Genomic DNA, 14,647 nt, shown 5'->3' on the forward strand with positions numbered 1-14,647 from the left:
TTAGTTGATGCAATCAAAACATTAACTATTTCATTATACACAGAACAAATGGCTTCTCTGGCCAGGCAGATATTCCTGAGTGAGTTATCTGTGCACATCGAATAAGATAGCAGATCCTCCTTTGACAGTGAGCTCCAGTCTAAGTGTAATTTGTTGCTTTCAGAGTACTTTTCTGTCATTGGTAACCACTGTAAATGTATCTGCATCCCAAATGGAATATGATCGGCAGTAGTGAATTCATACAGGATTGTCATGTCAATGAGGCATGTGCATCTGCTGTGGTTACACATTATATATATATATAGCAACAGTAACTTTGGAAATGGTGGTCCCCGCTCTTTTCAGGTCATTGACCAGCTCCTCCCATGTAGTTCTGGGCTTATTTCTCACCTTTCTTAGGATCATTGAGACCCAGTCCAAGGAAGATTGACAGTCACGTTTAGCTTCTTCCTTTGTTAACCAAGCTGCTTGGCAATTTCCCTGGAGCCCTTTCCGGTCTTGTGGAGGTGTACAATTTTGTCTCTAGTGTCTTTGGACAGCTCTATGTTCTTGGCCATGTTAGTAGTTGAATTCTTACTGATTGTATGGGGCGAATAGGTGTTTTTATGCAGCTAACAACCTCAAACAGGTGCATCTAATTTAGGATAATAAATGGAAAGAAGGTGGACATTTTGAAGGCAGACTAACAGGTCTTTGAGGGTCAGAATTCTACAGTAGCTGATAGACAAGTGTTCAAATACGTATTTCAGCTGTATCAAACAAATAAATAACAAAAAAACCATATTGTGACTTTTGTATAGATTTTTTTCTGATTATCTCTCTCACAGTGGACATGCACCTATGATGACAAATTCAGACCCATCCATGACGAAGTGGGAGAACTTGCAAAATAGCAGGGCATTCAGATAATGATATTCCTCACTGTGTGTATATATATCTATTTATATACTTTGGCAAGGCCGAGAATTTTTTAACATGTGGAAAAGGGGTTGGCGAAGTGTTGTCTTGCCTCTGGAGTCTTTCTCCGGATGCTCTTAGGAAAGCTTGAATGTTGGAGCTACATTTCCAGAGCAGCCTTCTTGGAGGGGGGAGAGCTTTAGCGCTGGACTGCTGAACCATCCTGGAGGGACTCCCTGTTCTGTTCACAACAAAAAATACCATTGTTTCATTCACTGCCTGTATCAGATGTCATTATTAGGATGGCAGTTGCTACAGGGTGTTGACTTACATGTGTTTCATAAGAAACTCTGAGCATTCCACCATGACTATTCCCTCAAATGGAGAATGCTCGCACACCACCCCACAGACCCCATCCATGCCTATAACAAACTGAGAGAAGGCTGATGAAAAAGCTGCCTGGTTTGAGAGAGTAAAATTGGAGTTTAGTGTCTGTAGTGTTTTCTCACCTGCATTGATTTGTCATACCATCGGTTTGCACCGTTTCGCTCCCGGCCACCACCATGTAGCATCATTAGAGCCCTGTTGGTGTCGCTGGGTGGAAGGTCACAGGGCTCATCCAGACACACCACACATATAGAACTCTCAATCAGAGCCAGAGAGTCCCGGTTAGTTTGATCTGGATATTAGAAGGAAGGAGGTGTATTTGTGTGCCTGAGAGATTCTTACAAATCAACAAAGTGATGACGTTTTATTGGTCAGTCACCTTTTATTAGTTCTTCTCTAGCTTGTGCCCATTCGGTCCTCCCGTCTGAGGTCAGGATCCCAAAAGGAGGATGCCTCTCTTCAGCATTTTCTGACATTTTCATGATCTTCTCCAGCTGGGATAAGATCTCTGTCTCATTGAGCTGTTTGTTGTTTGCCACTACATCCAACACAAAAAACTAAGGAGAAAAAACAAATTTTATGATTTATGTGCAGTACCCAAATAAAAACTCAAGAAACAACTTTACATAAAGTGCATGATCTCTGGAGGATCTATAAGTCAATGGATTTAAACTTATCAATCTGGAACAAGCTAAAGAGCTATTTCTAATGATATTGGTTGACAGTAAACCTCAGCGTGAACCATAATCCACAACAAAGAAAACAAGAAACACTGTTTAGTCCTCCTAGGAGTAACTAGTCTACTAAATGCATCAAAGAGAAAAGGAAGAAGAAATTATAAAATTGCTGATTCCTTTTTAATCGAAAAGCATATCAGAAAAAGAACACAATATCTAAAGTCAATTACTGTGGTTGCAGATTGATGTAATGGTGCTGATTTCCTACTTAAAGGCCTAAATTATTTGGTTTCCTCTTTCTAAAAGGAAATCTTTAAGGAACATTCCCAGCCAGTCAAAAGCCATGTCAATACTGCACATCACCCTGATTGCAACTTGAGAAAAGGTGCAATCATTTTATAATGGTGATGCGTTTTTTTCTTCAAGAAAAGGGAAGCTGGTAAGAGATCAACACCGAGATGCTGAAGGAAAATCTGGAGGTTGAAAAAGACTGTTGGTTGCAGCTCATATTGCAGTAAGATAATCACCAAAAAAATACAGCCAGAGATCCAATTCGAGTTCCTTTATTTATATTGAGTTAAATATGTCATGATCTGGGGGCTCATTATTGGTCTGATTACTCAATTCATCACCTCCCTATCTCTGCCCAGTTCTCATTACCACTCTGATGCACCTGCTTCTGCCTCGATTTAACAAGCCTTCATACCAGTCATCAGTGCCAGATTATTTGAGCCTTTGATGAGAGTTATTTTGCATACATGAGTGTTTTGACTGCCTGATCCTGACCCGTTCTGCCTGTGGACATCTGAGCCTGCCTGTCCCCGCTCTGATTTGTTTGCCTGACCTGTCCTCTGACTCTTGCCGAATTTCTGCCTGCCTGTTTATGGTACCTGGAACAGTTCCCCAATTTCGTTCTGGATTTCCCTTCGGCAGATCTTCAGACCTCTGATCTCCTGGCTGTAACTACTGAGCATGTCCTCTGCACCGGCTTTGGCACTCTGGATTATCTTGCCTTCCTTCGTCCTCTCGGTTCTGATCTCCTGCTTGTCTTCCAACCACCAAGAGACCAGCGCCTGGGACTCACATGTTGTCAGCCCACTGACGTTGTCAGCTAGAACTAACCTCATCCTCTGGGCTCGACTGAACTTTAAGACCAGGTTAGTGACTCACACGTTTATTATCAACCTCCGCCAGATAGACATGGTCACTAAACCGTGTTTGCCCTCTGCAGAGGTTCTTGCTTTAGACACTGCTCTCTGCAGTTCCATCTTAAATAAACGTTTTGTTTTTTCAATACTGGTTCCTTTTGTTCTGAGCCTGACAAATTCCCAACACAAGTCATCTCAAGGTTCTATATCAAAGCCTATAATGTATTTATGGTCCAGTCATGATAGTAATGCCATTCATCCAAATATCTCTCAGTTCAGATACCTTAACTAAAATGAATGCGTATGACATGAGCTGACAAAATACTAGGAATACCAATTAATTTAACACTGTATTACATTACTTACTAATCCATCCATCCATCCATCCATCCATCCATCCATCCATCCATCCATCCATCCATCCATCCATCCATCCATCCATCCATCCATCCATCCATCCATCCATCCATATGAAGACTCAGAGAAACTTTGCTTTCTAGCTCAAAAGTTCGATCACAATCATCATGAATTGAAATACATCGGTTAAGACATATTTTAATTGGTACTTCCTTGTCAGCCAGGCCACTACTACACAGTCTAACAACTATTCAAATGGACCCTGTAACAACTACCCGTAACAAAACAGTTTCATGAAAGCTTATGTGTTTGTAACTTGGACATTTAACATGTAGCTATCAGCACTGGCTTCTGTGATATCACAGCAGATAGTAAAAGTATCGATAAGCTGAAAGGTCATAAAAAAGTTATATTTAGCATGTTGAGGAAATGGAAGAACAGCTAATCAAAGTGCTGCTGAAGAGCAGATGATAAGTTGGGTCAGCATTAGAAATGTTCAGCAATACAATAAATACATTCTGTATTGCTGTTGCATTTTTCTGTGACAAAATGTATGATAATCAATTCCAAGCCACAGTAATTTTTGAGAGTTAAAAGTTTGATCAAAAAGGTGTTTCAATAAAAATAAAAAAGAACTGGCAGTCATCATACTGTAGACCAGGGGCCTGCTACCTGTCGCTCTGGAGACACTAGTGGGTCTTTAGAAAATAGCTCTCAATCACTTTAGATAAAAAAAATATAAAGAGCCAGCTTCTTTTTAAAATGTAGATATACTAACAAATGCATGTTATAGCATTTTCTCTAATGACTAATCACATTGAATTTTCTAAATAAAGTGAGTTTAAAAATTACAGAAGTATAATTTTCAATATTTTATAAGTAGCGCAAAAGTTTAATTGTTTTCATAACATGGTTATCCACAAATTTCAGCAAACCATTGAATGTGCATGTATTCTGTTTTCTCAAATGTTTTCCTTCATCTTGAAACCTAAAATTGGAATGTTATTTAAAAAGGACAAACCTCCCATGGTAAAAATGTATCATCATAAGTTATGTTTTTTTTAAAGGTCTTGTAATGTTGGCGCCTCTGAACTAGTTTTATTAGCCAGGCTGAAGTCAAAAATAGGTATTTGGGTTGTAAAGGTTGCAGACCCCTGCTGTACGTTAAAATATTTGTTTGGAAAATACAAAGAAGCAACAATAACCGGTTCTCTAAAGAAGAAGTTAAGACAGCAATTGTTCATTAATGGAAACTCTTAAAATGTACCTACAGGAGTGGAGGCTTGGTCTTAACTAATGGAACACTTTTAATAAACTGCATTGGAAGCACTTTTATGGATGCCCAGACCACTTAAACTGACACATTTAAACAGCTGCTATAATCCAACTTAGACCCTGATCATAAGGCTCCTCACCAAAACATTTGGGTGTCAAAGATAATATTATTTCTGTCACAATTTATATCATAACCCAAAATGTGTGCTGCAATAATAGCAAACCCTGTTCTTTACCAGCACCAACACCATGGGTCTGCACCAACACGCTTGAAAACTGGTTCATAGAGGAAAGCCACAGTGCTTCACCTCACTTGTAAATTCCACAATTGATTGGAGCCTCCTGTTCTTTTATTTTGACTTTTAATTCATAATTTTTGAAAGAAGGAAAACAGGAAATGGGATGGAGGGAGAGAAAGGGAAGACGTCAAGAGGTCTGGGATTTGAACAGCGTGGTCAAGGACCAAGGCCTCCATACATAGACCGAAGCCCTTAACCCCTGCTCTACGACCACACCTCAGAGCCTATATATAATGCCTATAATGTTTGATTCTTTTAGTACTCATAACAACATCAATAAAGAATACTTACAGTATGTGTTTGCTGCATAAATAATATATATATATATATATATATATATATATATATATATACATATATATATATATATATTGGTCCCCAATATTATTCAATCACGATTTAATTATCTCCATGCAGCACCCCTGATTCAAATGATTGCATGACCTCCTCAGCAGCCATCAATTGCTGCAGAAGCCTGTTAATCAATCATTAATATAAGTCAGGTGGGTGACAGCAAGGAGAACCTTGAACGCACAAAATAGCTTTACTTGAGGACCAGAAAGTAGAAAAACTGACCTGGCCTGTTGCTTTAATTCAACAGGTATACAAACTTCACATAACAAAAAATATATTTTAGTGGTATACCCACACTTCTATTTCAAAAGTAAGCTAACTGTAATATCAAAGTGGTCTTACAAGCACTTATTGTTTATTTTATAATAAATATGACATTATATCAGTTATGAATGTAAACTAGTGTAAAAAGCCTTATTAACAGCCATTTAACTGACCTGGTTTTTGCATGCAATGATCATGTGTTCTGGCGCTGAAGAGGCTGCATTAATGTCAACCTTCAGCGTGTCTGTCTTCAGCCCTGGATAGCGGTAGGATGTGAAGAGGCGGTAGTACTGCTCCATGCACAGAGGAGTCCCTGCTAACTGGCCTCGAGCAAAATCCAAAGGTAGCGTTCTCCTTAAACATATCATCACAGATATTTTAGTCAGACCTCTGGCTCTTTGTTAAGGTAAATGTTTTCAGGAAAAAATCTGAAAGAATGACAGTGTGGTAGGTGATGATTTACAGACAGGACTTACGCATCAATGAGAGCCTTATACTCTAAAACTCCAAGGATGAGACGAGCAGCAAATCTTAGGGGAGCAGAAACAGATGACATTTTTAAAAGGCTTTGAATTTTCAGTGTAAAACATTGAAGCCACAAAGAGGATTGGTTTGTGAGTATAATTCAATATAGTCCCATCTCTCAAAAGGCTAACAGTAATCAAATCATGGTAAATTACTCGGATACAGTGTGTGCATCTTTCTGTGTGTGTGACCAGGGAAACCTGTCAGGTTTCATGCTGTATGTCATTTGTCTCTGTGTTATTACGGTTCAAAGCCAAATCAATACAGAGAAGGCAGATGCAGCACACCACACCCTCTGAATGAGGCCTGAGTGGCGGTCTCAGTGGAGAACTTGGCCCTGTCACTCCCGATCTAATGAGTGACCACGTCAGAAGGTATCCAGATTTTGTTTTTGTGTGTGGGTGTTCTGGAAATATTCAAATAGTGGATAAGGAGCTGACAAACGCTAATGTTGGGTCATAGATCTGGAAGCATCTCTTATGCCTGGTAAAGCAGGGTTCATTTAATGACTTTAATTCAGATCTTAATCAAAGCATATCAGCCCACTGAAATAAACAGAAAGCTGAAGAGCACAACATGTATGTATCTTTTAATACTGTTGCTAGTAAATGTGAAATTTACCATCACAGCAGCCAGAAACTGACAAGATTGATGTTTATTTCTAAAGCATAACAAATGCTACAATTTAATTTTCCTGTGAAGCGTGTTGCAATATATTTCCTTTTGACTTTCCTTTGTAAATTTTTATACTTTTTCTAAAGAGTACTAGGTGTCAACAACAAAAACAAACCATCATTTATTCAGATGGGAAAAGGGAGATGTGAAAATCAAATTTTAAGTCAAGACACAGATAGTCAATATGTTTTAGATTTGAACTTTGGATCATTTTAACACCTGACCATGCTTTGAAAAAAATCATTATCTTACTTAGCACACTTTAGTTGATTTACGGTTGGGAAATTATCTTAAGCTGGGCATACATTGTGCGATATTTTCAATTGTTGCACGCAGCTACAGCTCAAACTGTCCAACGAAACCGCAGCGTTTAAAAGTTCACAGCTCACGATGCATGTTCTCACACTGTGCAAGCCAACGCTCTGATGGGATCTACCTGCTCAAGCCGGGCATACACTGTACAATGATTTTTTTTGCCCCTTTTGGGACGATTATCCAGTCGAAGAAGAACTCCCTTGTTTGCACATGCAGTGCTCAAGGTTCTGGTAAATCGACTCAAGGAGGCCTTGGTTCTTGGGTAATGTGCGCTAACTACTGCCCCACCAAAGGATGCCCAGCCGAATGAATTTTAAACATGTTTGATTTTCTCCCGACCTAACAATTTCTGATTGAGAAGTATTTGTGAGAGGCTAATCGCCCCTTGTTACCACCTGTATACTACATGATGCAGGACGCACGAGGAGCCTGAAACTCGGCCCGAATAAAAATCCTTGCATGACTGGAGTATCGGCCCAAAAAGGGCAAAAAAATCGTCCAGTGTATGCCAGGCTTAACAAACAATGGAAGAATTTACACTGCAGCTGTATTTTATTAATACTGAGGTAAAATTACTCAGCAGTTCTTGTGTAAAGGGGGTGAAAACAATCTATGTTGTGACTTCTAATTTAAGATGATGCACTATCTTGTTTGCAAATCACAGAATGTCCCGAGAAAAAAATTGTGTTTGGTTGCAATATGAAAATATGTGAAAAAGTCCAAAGGGAGAGTTGTGAATAAAGAAATGCAAATTAAATAGCTTAAATGATTGTTTATTTTGTAAGTCTGATTGGACAAGTTGAAGTACCATGGACCAGTTTACCAATTAGACCCAGACATTAGTTTTATATCCCAATTCAAAGCCGCAGAAATGTCTACAGATTTTACTGGGAGGTATGTAATATTCATCTTTTTTCACTTGTTTTGTTTAACATAAAAAGGTTTCTGGGGAATCTTTTTTTGTTTCCCTATTTTCCCTGCTGTAGTTGCTTCTAATACTGTTTAATTTGGCTTTGTGGTGCTTCATCCTGTCTACAAGCAAAATAAAAAAAAAGAGTAGCATGTACCTGAGAGCATCTTTGTGGTCTCTGAAATTTTGTGTCTGGAACACCATGGCAGGACTGGAGTTAACAGGCAAGGCCAACCTGTTGTTCAAGTACATGTCCTCCAGCCAGTAATCATAGACCTGTATGGAAAAGAGAGACACTTTGTTAGAGATGTTGCTCTTTAAAAAAAAAAATAAAAATATTGATTTCAGCTATAACAGCAATGGGCAGTGAAGTAAAGAAAAACACTTCAGTGTATCATCCATCAGATAAAAAGAGGAGTGGGAGTGTGATGGATTTCATTGAGCAGGACCACTTACTCAGACACATAAGGGAGAAATGAGGTGGCAAAAGTTAAACAATTGTTCTATGAATCCTTTTTAGAGACTGAACTTACTTTTGAAAATTAAAAATTTTTTAAAAATAGAAAGAAGAAATATAAATAATTATATATATATATATATATATATATATATATATATATATATATATATATATATATATGATATATATCCAAGAGGCTTTACTGATGCAGAATAAAATAACTTAATTTGGTGAGTTTTAAACCTAGTACTTGAAAGAATGTTCTTTTAATCTTTACCCAGTTGGATGTCTTGTCCCTCCGCTCCAAAAGTTTATTCTGAAGAATCTCTCCGACCCCTCCCTGAGCCCCAAACTTTTCTACGATGGTCTTAGTCTTCTTAAACTGCTCTTCTTTCACAAGATGTTGGACACATTTCAGGTAGGTGTCAAGGGTTTGTTTGAGTGGGGGCACAGGGATCTTTGGCAAAACCTGATATAGAAACATATTAGAGACATAAAACAATCAATCATAATACAACCAAAAGCATGATTATCTTCTGGATTCCTTACTTTTATAGATTGATTCAAACTATTCTTGTTTGGCCTTGAATTGGATGTCCTTTTTAAATTCAACTAATTTATCTTTTAAAGTTATTTAAGCTGCATCAGACTGGCAACCTGTCCAGTGTGTACCTCACTTCTTGCCTATAGACTGCCAGAGGTAAGCCCCGACCCCACCACCACCCTGACGGAATAGGCGTGAGAAGATGGATGGATGGAGGAAAGTCGTGTATTCAGTTTCAAATAGAGTAAGTGCATTTGGTTAGGAGTCCTTTAAATCTCCTTCATTGGAAAAAAAAAAAAAAAAACACTCAAAAGGAGCAGTATGTCATCCAGATGAGACACTGCTTTTTGATGTGATCAGACATCTACAAATTTAAAGTAGTTTTCTTTTGGAGGAAATAATTCTGTCTTTGTTGGTATTGTCTTCGTCTTGGTTGATATAAAAATGGCTTGACTGTGGACACTGGTGTTCTATATAATTTGGTCAATTATAGCTTGAGTGAATTCGCTTTACAGGGGTTATTTAAAGGAAAGAAGGATCAAATATACAGAAAAAAATTATGTTCGGTAGTGGTCACAGTAAACATATTTGCGCAGACATCTACCATCACACATCTTCTTGCTTGTGCTTGTGTTTGTATATGTTTGAGCCTGTAGTGTGTGCATAATTTTTCGTGACTTTTGCCAGAAATCTAAACTGTATTTTTTGTGGTTCTGGGAGTGTGTGTTGTGGTGTTCCTGTTTTGCTCATTATGTGATACCAGGGAGCACTTCTGGCTGGTACTCTAGCTGAGTCTGATCCCTGAATTGCTGAACATTCACAATCCATTAAGTCTCGTTAAAAGATACAATGAAAGCTATATGACCAGCAATATTCCACAAATTAACATCTGAACCAAGATATGAGCTTACAATCATGCAACGTAACCAGCCTTCCTGTCCTTCAGATGGTTTCTTCGGTACCACCTGTGACCCACAAAATCATCGCCCCCCAAGACATCAGCTCACCCAACCAAGAGCAATTTTCTGGAGAAACCGGCAGCGGAAGTTAGAATGCTTTCTGGTATTTAACTGCCCCCCACAAGTGTATCCTTGTGAAGATTTCATATACTCTAAGGATAATCCCAGGTAAAGCGTTAAGATATGCTGAAGCCAGATTTGATAATCCAAATAAATTGGAAACAACTTTAAGGAATTTTTAGAAGTGTTCAAACCAACCCGTTCAAAAGATTTTGAACAGACTAGTTTGTACCATAAACGTTGGTGTATTTAACAGGGAACTCGTTCTGTACCCAAAGAACTCCAGTGCGTTTCGCACTTATGCAGACGCCTCTGGCTGGGATTCACTGGCCATTAAAGCAGTGTTCTTTAAGTCCATGAATGAGAAGCTCAAGGATGAACTGGCCACTCAAGAAGAACTCAAGAGGAAAAACAAGGTAATTGCTTTAGCCACAAGAATTGATATTAGACTAAATGAACAAAGGAAGCACAGAAGGGAAAATCCCACTGATGTTGAAACCCATTACACAGTCAGCTGTAGCTGTGGAGCCCGAGCCTAAGCAGGTTGGTCGTACCTGGTTAACTCCGGAAGAATGACAAGGACCCAGAGAGGATAAGATTTGCATGCACTTTTGACCTCCTGAGCATTTTATTGCTAACTGCCTAGTTTCCCGTAAGAGCGGTCCACCAATAGTGGACACCAGGGAGATCTTCTCGCTTGTACTACAGCTGAGTTGACCTTTAATCTCTGTCACCCATTGCAAGCTTGAAATCAAAACCCACAAAACTCAGAAAGTTCCAGATCTGATCCTGACTGGCAGCTCTGATCTTCTTAACACTCCCCACTAGTACGGTATTTGGTTGCACACCATCCATTCTCCACCATGCTTTCTGTATCTGCCACTGAACCTGGTTCGTGCTCTTATCCTCCTCAATTACTAGTGCCTCACAGGAGTCCAGGCAACAATCTCCGTTCAGCTAAAGTAACCTTTCTGGATCAAAACCTGTTTTCTATTACTTTGTTGTAATTACTCGTCTTTTCCTGTGTCTTCTTCTTTAAAGCCCCGATATATGGTTGGTTCCCTGGTCCCCTCCTCTGGACTTGTTTTTGTCTGTTCAATAAACTGTTAAACTTTATCTATCCCTTGGAAGTGTTCCTGCATGTGAGTCAAACAAACAGTTTAAAAATTAGATAATTTTATTTCAACCAAAATCGTAATTGTAAATTTATTTTGATTGCTCTTAGCACTAACCACAAGCATGTAAATGTTTCATTGTTTTTAATGACCTTGAAAGCATGCTTGTCCAGAATCCATTATCTGGACTACTATTAATTGGGAAAGTGCCTACATCTACTTAAATGCATGGAAAAGTATACTACCTGAAACATCAGCTCTTCTGCATGGCAGCAAACCCACTTTAAATGTATTACCACCCCGTAAAGGCATGCTGTAAGAAATTTTGTTCCTTATACCTGTCAAATTCATTGTGACCAAAACTGCGTGTCTATGTGATTTGAAATTGTATTTTGTAAAATTCTGATTGCATGGAAAATGCAATAAATCAATGTCCAAAAATAATTCAGATTTCAGAAGCCATGTAATTATTACCAGTCCACTGTGAAACAAATATGTATCAAGTCCATAATTAAATACCTAGAAATAACAGGAAATTCATGCCTATGATTCGGGAAAAACAAACACTACACCTACTTCTGCAGGGTTTATCTATTTTTTTTAATGTAAAGATGTTGTTGTTGTTTTTTTTTTTAGCAATCTGTTATCATTGGTTTCTAAGTTAATATTTCATCTTAATGGCCTCCAGGCTTAGTTGAGAATAATGTGCCACACCACATGGGTTTAATGAGTGGAAATCTATTCTTTCTCTCTGATATTGTATACTTTGCATACTGTTCATAAGCCAATGGGTAAATATTGATAAGGCACTGTAGCCAAATCAGGGTCCAAATTCCATAATTTAAAGGAAGCAATGATATAAGAATGCAGTTAACAAAACAAACCCGTTTATGGAGATATTATGGGACATTTCAAGCCATTGTTTACATACAAATATGAAATTTGAAAAGTGAATAATTTAATAATGTACTGTACACCCCTAGTGGTCGATTTTTGTCCCTGCTGGTTTATGCGCTATCCGCGGTGCTGAATTACTTCTCAGCTTGAATCCCTGGAATGCTGTTTAATGTCTAAAGTTTATGAAAACATGGAGAAAAAACATTTTAAACTGAAAGGGGTATCAAATGTTCATACTTGGCCTCTCGTTGCTTGTTTCTGCAGTGCTGACATGATGGCGGTTTCTTCCGTTCAGGGCAAACAAGAACCCCGTGTTTGAGAGAGTTCGGCCCCTGCTTTAAAATATGGAATGACATTTAAAGTGGAAAGGGGTGGGAAGTAAAAAAGAAAAAACGGGAAAAAAATAAAATTAGGTCCCACTAAGAAATGCATGGTCACCGTCTGGAAATTACTCAACGATCCTCCATTCTTCATCGGTTTGCAGCTTAATGCAATTTGCTGAATGTCCTTGAATTGCAGCCGCGTCGCATCGCTCACCACCGCAACGAGGCATGCAACTCATACACTCAATGCCCATCATTCATTCCTAAAGAGACTGGCAGGTTAGACAAAAAAATTTATGTTTTAGGCTTTTTAGTGAAAGGGACACACCGAAAGAAATACGTTCCTTAAAAAACTTTTTTTTTTATTCTTTTAATACACATATAAATAAAAAAGCACAACTCACCAAGCAAAAAATGGTTGAAAATACATTGTAAAGACGACATGAGTAAGTGAAAGATGAAAATCCATAATTTTCAGATCGTTGAAAGGACTGTAAACTGGTTCTGCAACGTTTTTTCAATGTCTATTATTGGAAAAAAGTGGGACAAAATCAGACCAAACAATTTTCAACAGAAATGTTTTGACTAAATCAAGACGGACAGACCAGATTAAGCCTAAAAAAACAACAACGTCTAAATCACGTCTGGTGTTTGATGGGAATTTTTCTTTTCTTCACGTTAATGTATTCAACTAAACTATAGTTACATAAATAAAACTGAAGAATTCCGGAAAATAAATTGTAATTTAAGTCAAATTAAGTTTAGAACAGTACATTTAACCAAAAATGTCTTATAGAAAGTTCCTCAAAAACAAATTATCTCATAATGGTTGTATTAATTGAAAAGTTCAAAAAGGATTGATAGAATGTACAAGAATATTTATCTTAAAATATTGTCAACAAATATTTCAAAGCAGCCAGAATATTTTCAAAGTTCTTAACTTGTTAAGATCTTTATTCTTTTAATTGTAAACATACGTATAAATAATTGGGCTGTAAAATAGGTTAAAAATGTTATAACAACATATATTAAAAAATAATTACCATTGTCTCAATTGACACTTCACAAATATAGTTGAAGAGACTAATAAATATCCAGTTATAGTTTTAATGATGTCCGAAATGAAAGATAGAACGTAAAGAAAACATCATGAACATCACTTTTCTGAAATGATCAAAACTGGAATTAGTTTGCATATATATATATATATATATATAGAAAAAATACAAGTTAGTATAAATATTTTCTAACTGTTCAGATATTTTTAAGACACCCCTGCATATAGGTCTAAACTAAGACAAGTCAAAGTTGTCCGCACATCCAAATGAAACCAATCACATGTTGCAAGAAAGAACCAGTAACTCATACCTTGTTTCTTCAGCTTTCGGGGTGTCCGAGGACTGTGCAGGAGTTCACATTATTGCCGCCCTCATCTTTGCCTTGAAACTCTAATATTAGGAGTTGGAGTTGGAGGGGGGGCAAACGTCGAATAGCTGCGGCTCCACATGAAAGCGCAGCTTGAAAAGATGCTGAAGGTGTTTGCGTTCACTTACTCCCCTGAGGCAACAAACCCCTCCCATCGAAATCAATTCGCGGAACATATTATCTGACAGCTCACCCACTCCTCCTCCCCCACTCACATCCAGTAATAAATTAGATGCATTGAAAGAGTCTAGTTTTTGACTCTGATGGTCCCACAAGTTAGGGACTGTGGTGCATTTTCTTAAATAGCCTAATAAAGTTTTGCACTTTCCTCAAGTCTGATTAACTTTTGCCTAAAATTAACCAGTGTGTTGCAGATTTCTATATTGTATTTCACTAATTACTCTGCGTTTTTAGCATTTTAATTATTGCTTTTTATGCCACTCCCCAAAACAGTGTATCTGGGCTACTTCTATGTTTTATAAAAGTGTTTTGGATACTTTACTACCTAACTGAACACCAGTGTCCCTCTGTGCAACAGATGACTGCAGAGGCTTACTCCGTCAGGGTCACAGTGGGGCCGATTGCACTTAATATAATCATATTTTAAACATGTCTAATTATTAAATATCTATTGTGTTTTTATTAAATGTAAAAAAAAAAACCAAATCAATAGAAAAAAGTATTTATTTCAGTGTAAGATTTAGTAACTCATGCAACTTAAATCGGTCTGTCTGTCTGTCTGTCTGTCTGTCTGTCTGTCTGTCTGTCTGTCTGTCTGTCT

General features: G+C 37.9%; 1 protein-coding gene across 5 annotated transcripts in view; it reads right to left on the reverse strand.

Moving 5' to 3' along the window:
* The window catches only part of LOC107089989 (choline O-acetyltransferase-like), a 20,616-nt gene extending 6,669 nt beyond the window's left edge, over nucleotides 1-13,947 (reverse strand). The window contains exons 1-12 of one of the 5 annotated variants that reach the window (XM_015383083.1): nucleotides 13,810-13,947; nucleotides 12,846-12,965; nucleotides 12,557-12,713; nucleotides 12,356-12,450; nucleotides 8,821-9,012; nucleotides 8,241-8,359; nucleotides 6,135-6,188; nucleotides 5,832-6,012; nucleotides 1,664-1,841; nucleotides 1,407-1,576; nucleotides 1,229-1,329; nucleotides 1,010-1,138 (exon numbers count right to left, since the gene is read on the reverse strand). In XM_015383083.1, the coding sequence (XP_015238569.1) occupies nucleotides 1,010-1,138; nucleotides 1,229-1,329; nucleotides 1,407-1,576; nucleotides 1,664-1,841; nucleotides 5,832-6,012; nucleotides 6,135-6,188; nucleotides 8,241-8,359; nucleotides 8,821-9,012; nucleotides 12,356-12,391 (1,160 nt within the window). In that variant the 5' untranslated portion in view covers nucleotides 12,392-12,450; nucleotides 12,557-12,713; nucleotides 12,846-12,965; nucleotides 13,810-13,947. Of the gene's footprint in view, nucleotides 1-1,009; nucleotides 1,139-1,228; nucleotides 1,330-1,406; nucleotides 1,577-1,663; nucleotides 1,842-5,831; nucleotides 6,013-6,134; nucleotides 6,189-8,240; nucleotides 8,360-8,820; nucleotides 9,013-12,355; nucleotides 12,454-12,556; nucleotides 12,714-12,845; nucleotides 13,114-13,809 lie in introns of those variants that run through there. The other 4 variants (XM_015383087.1, XM_015383086.1, XM_015383085.1 and 1 more) reach the window with 4 other exon arrangements.
* Between the last annotated feature and the right edge of the window lie 700 nt (nucleotides 13,948-14,647).

This window comes from Cyprinodon variegatus, unplaced genomic scaffold (assembly GCF_000732505.1).
Source record: "Cyprinodon variegatus isolate N-32 unplaced genomic scaffold, C_variegatus-1.0 Scaffold276, whole genome shotgun sequence".
Classification (NCBI taxonomy): Eukaryota; Metazoa; Chordata; class Actinopteri; order Cyprinodontiformes; family Cyprinodontidae; genus Cyprinodon; species Cyprinodon variegatus.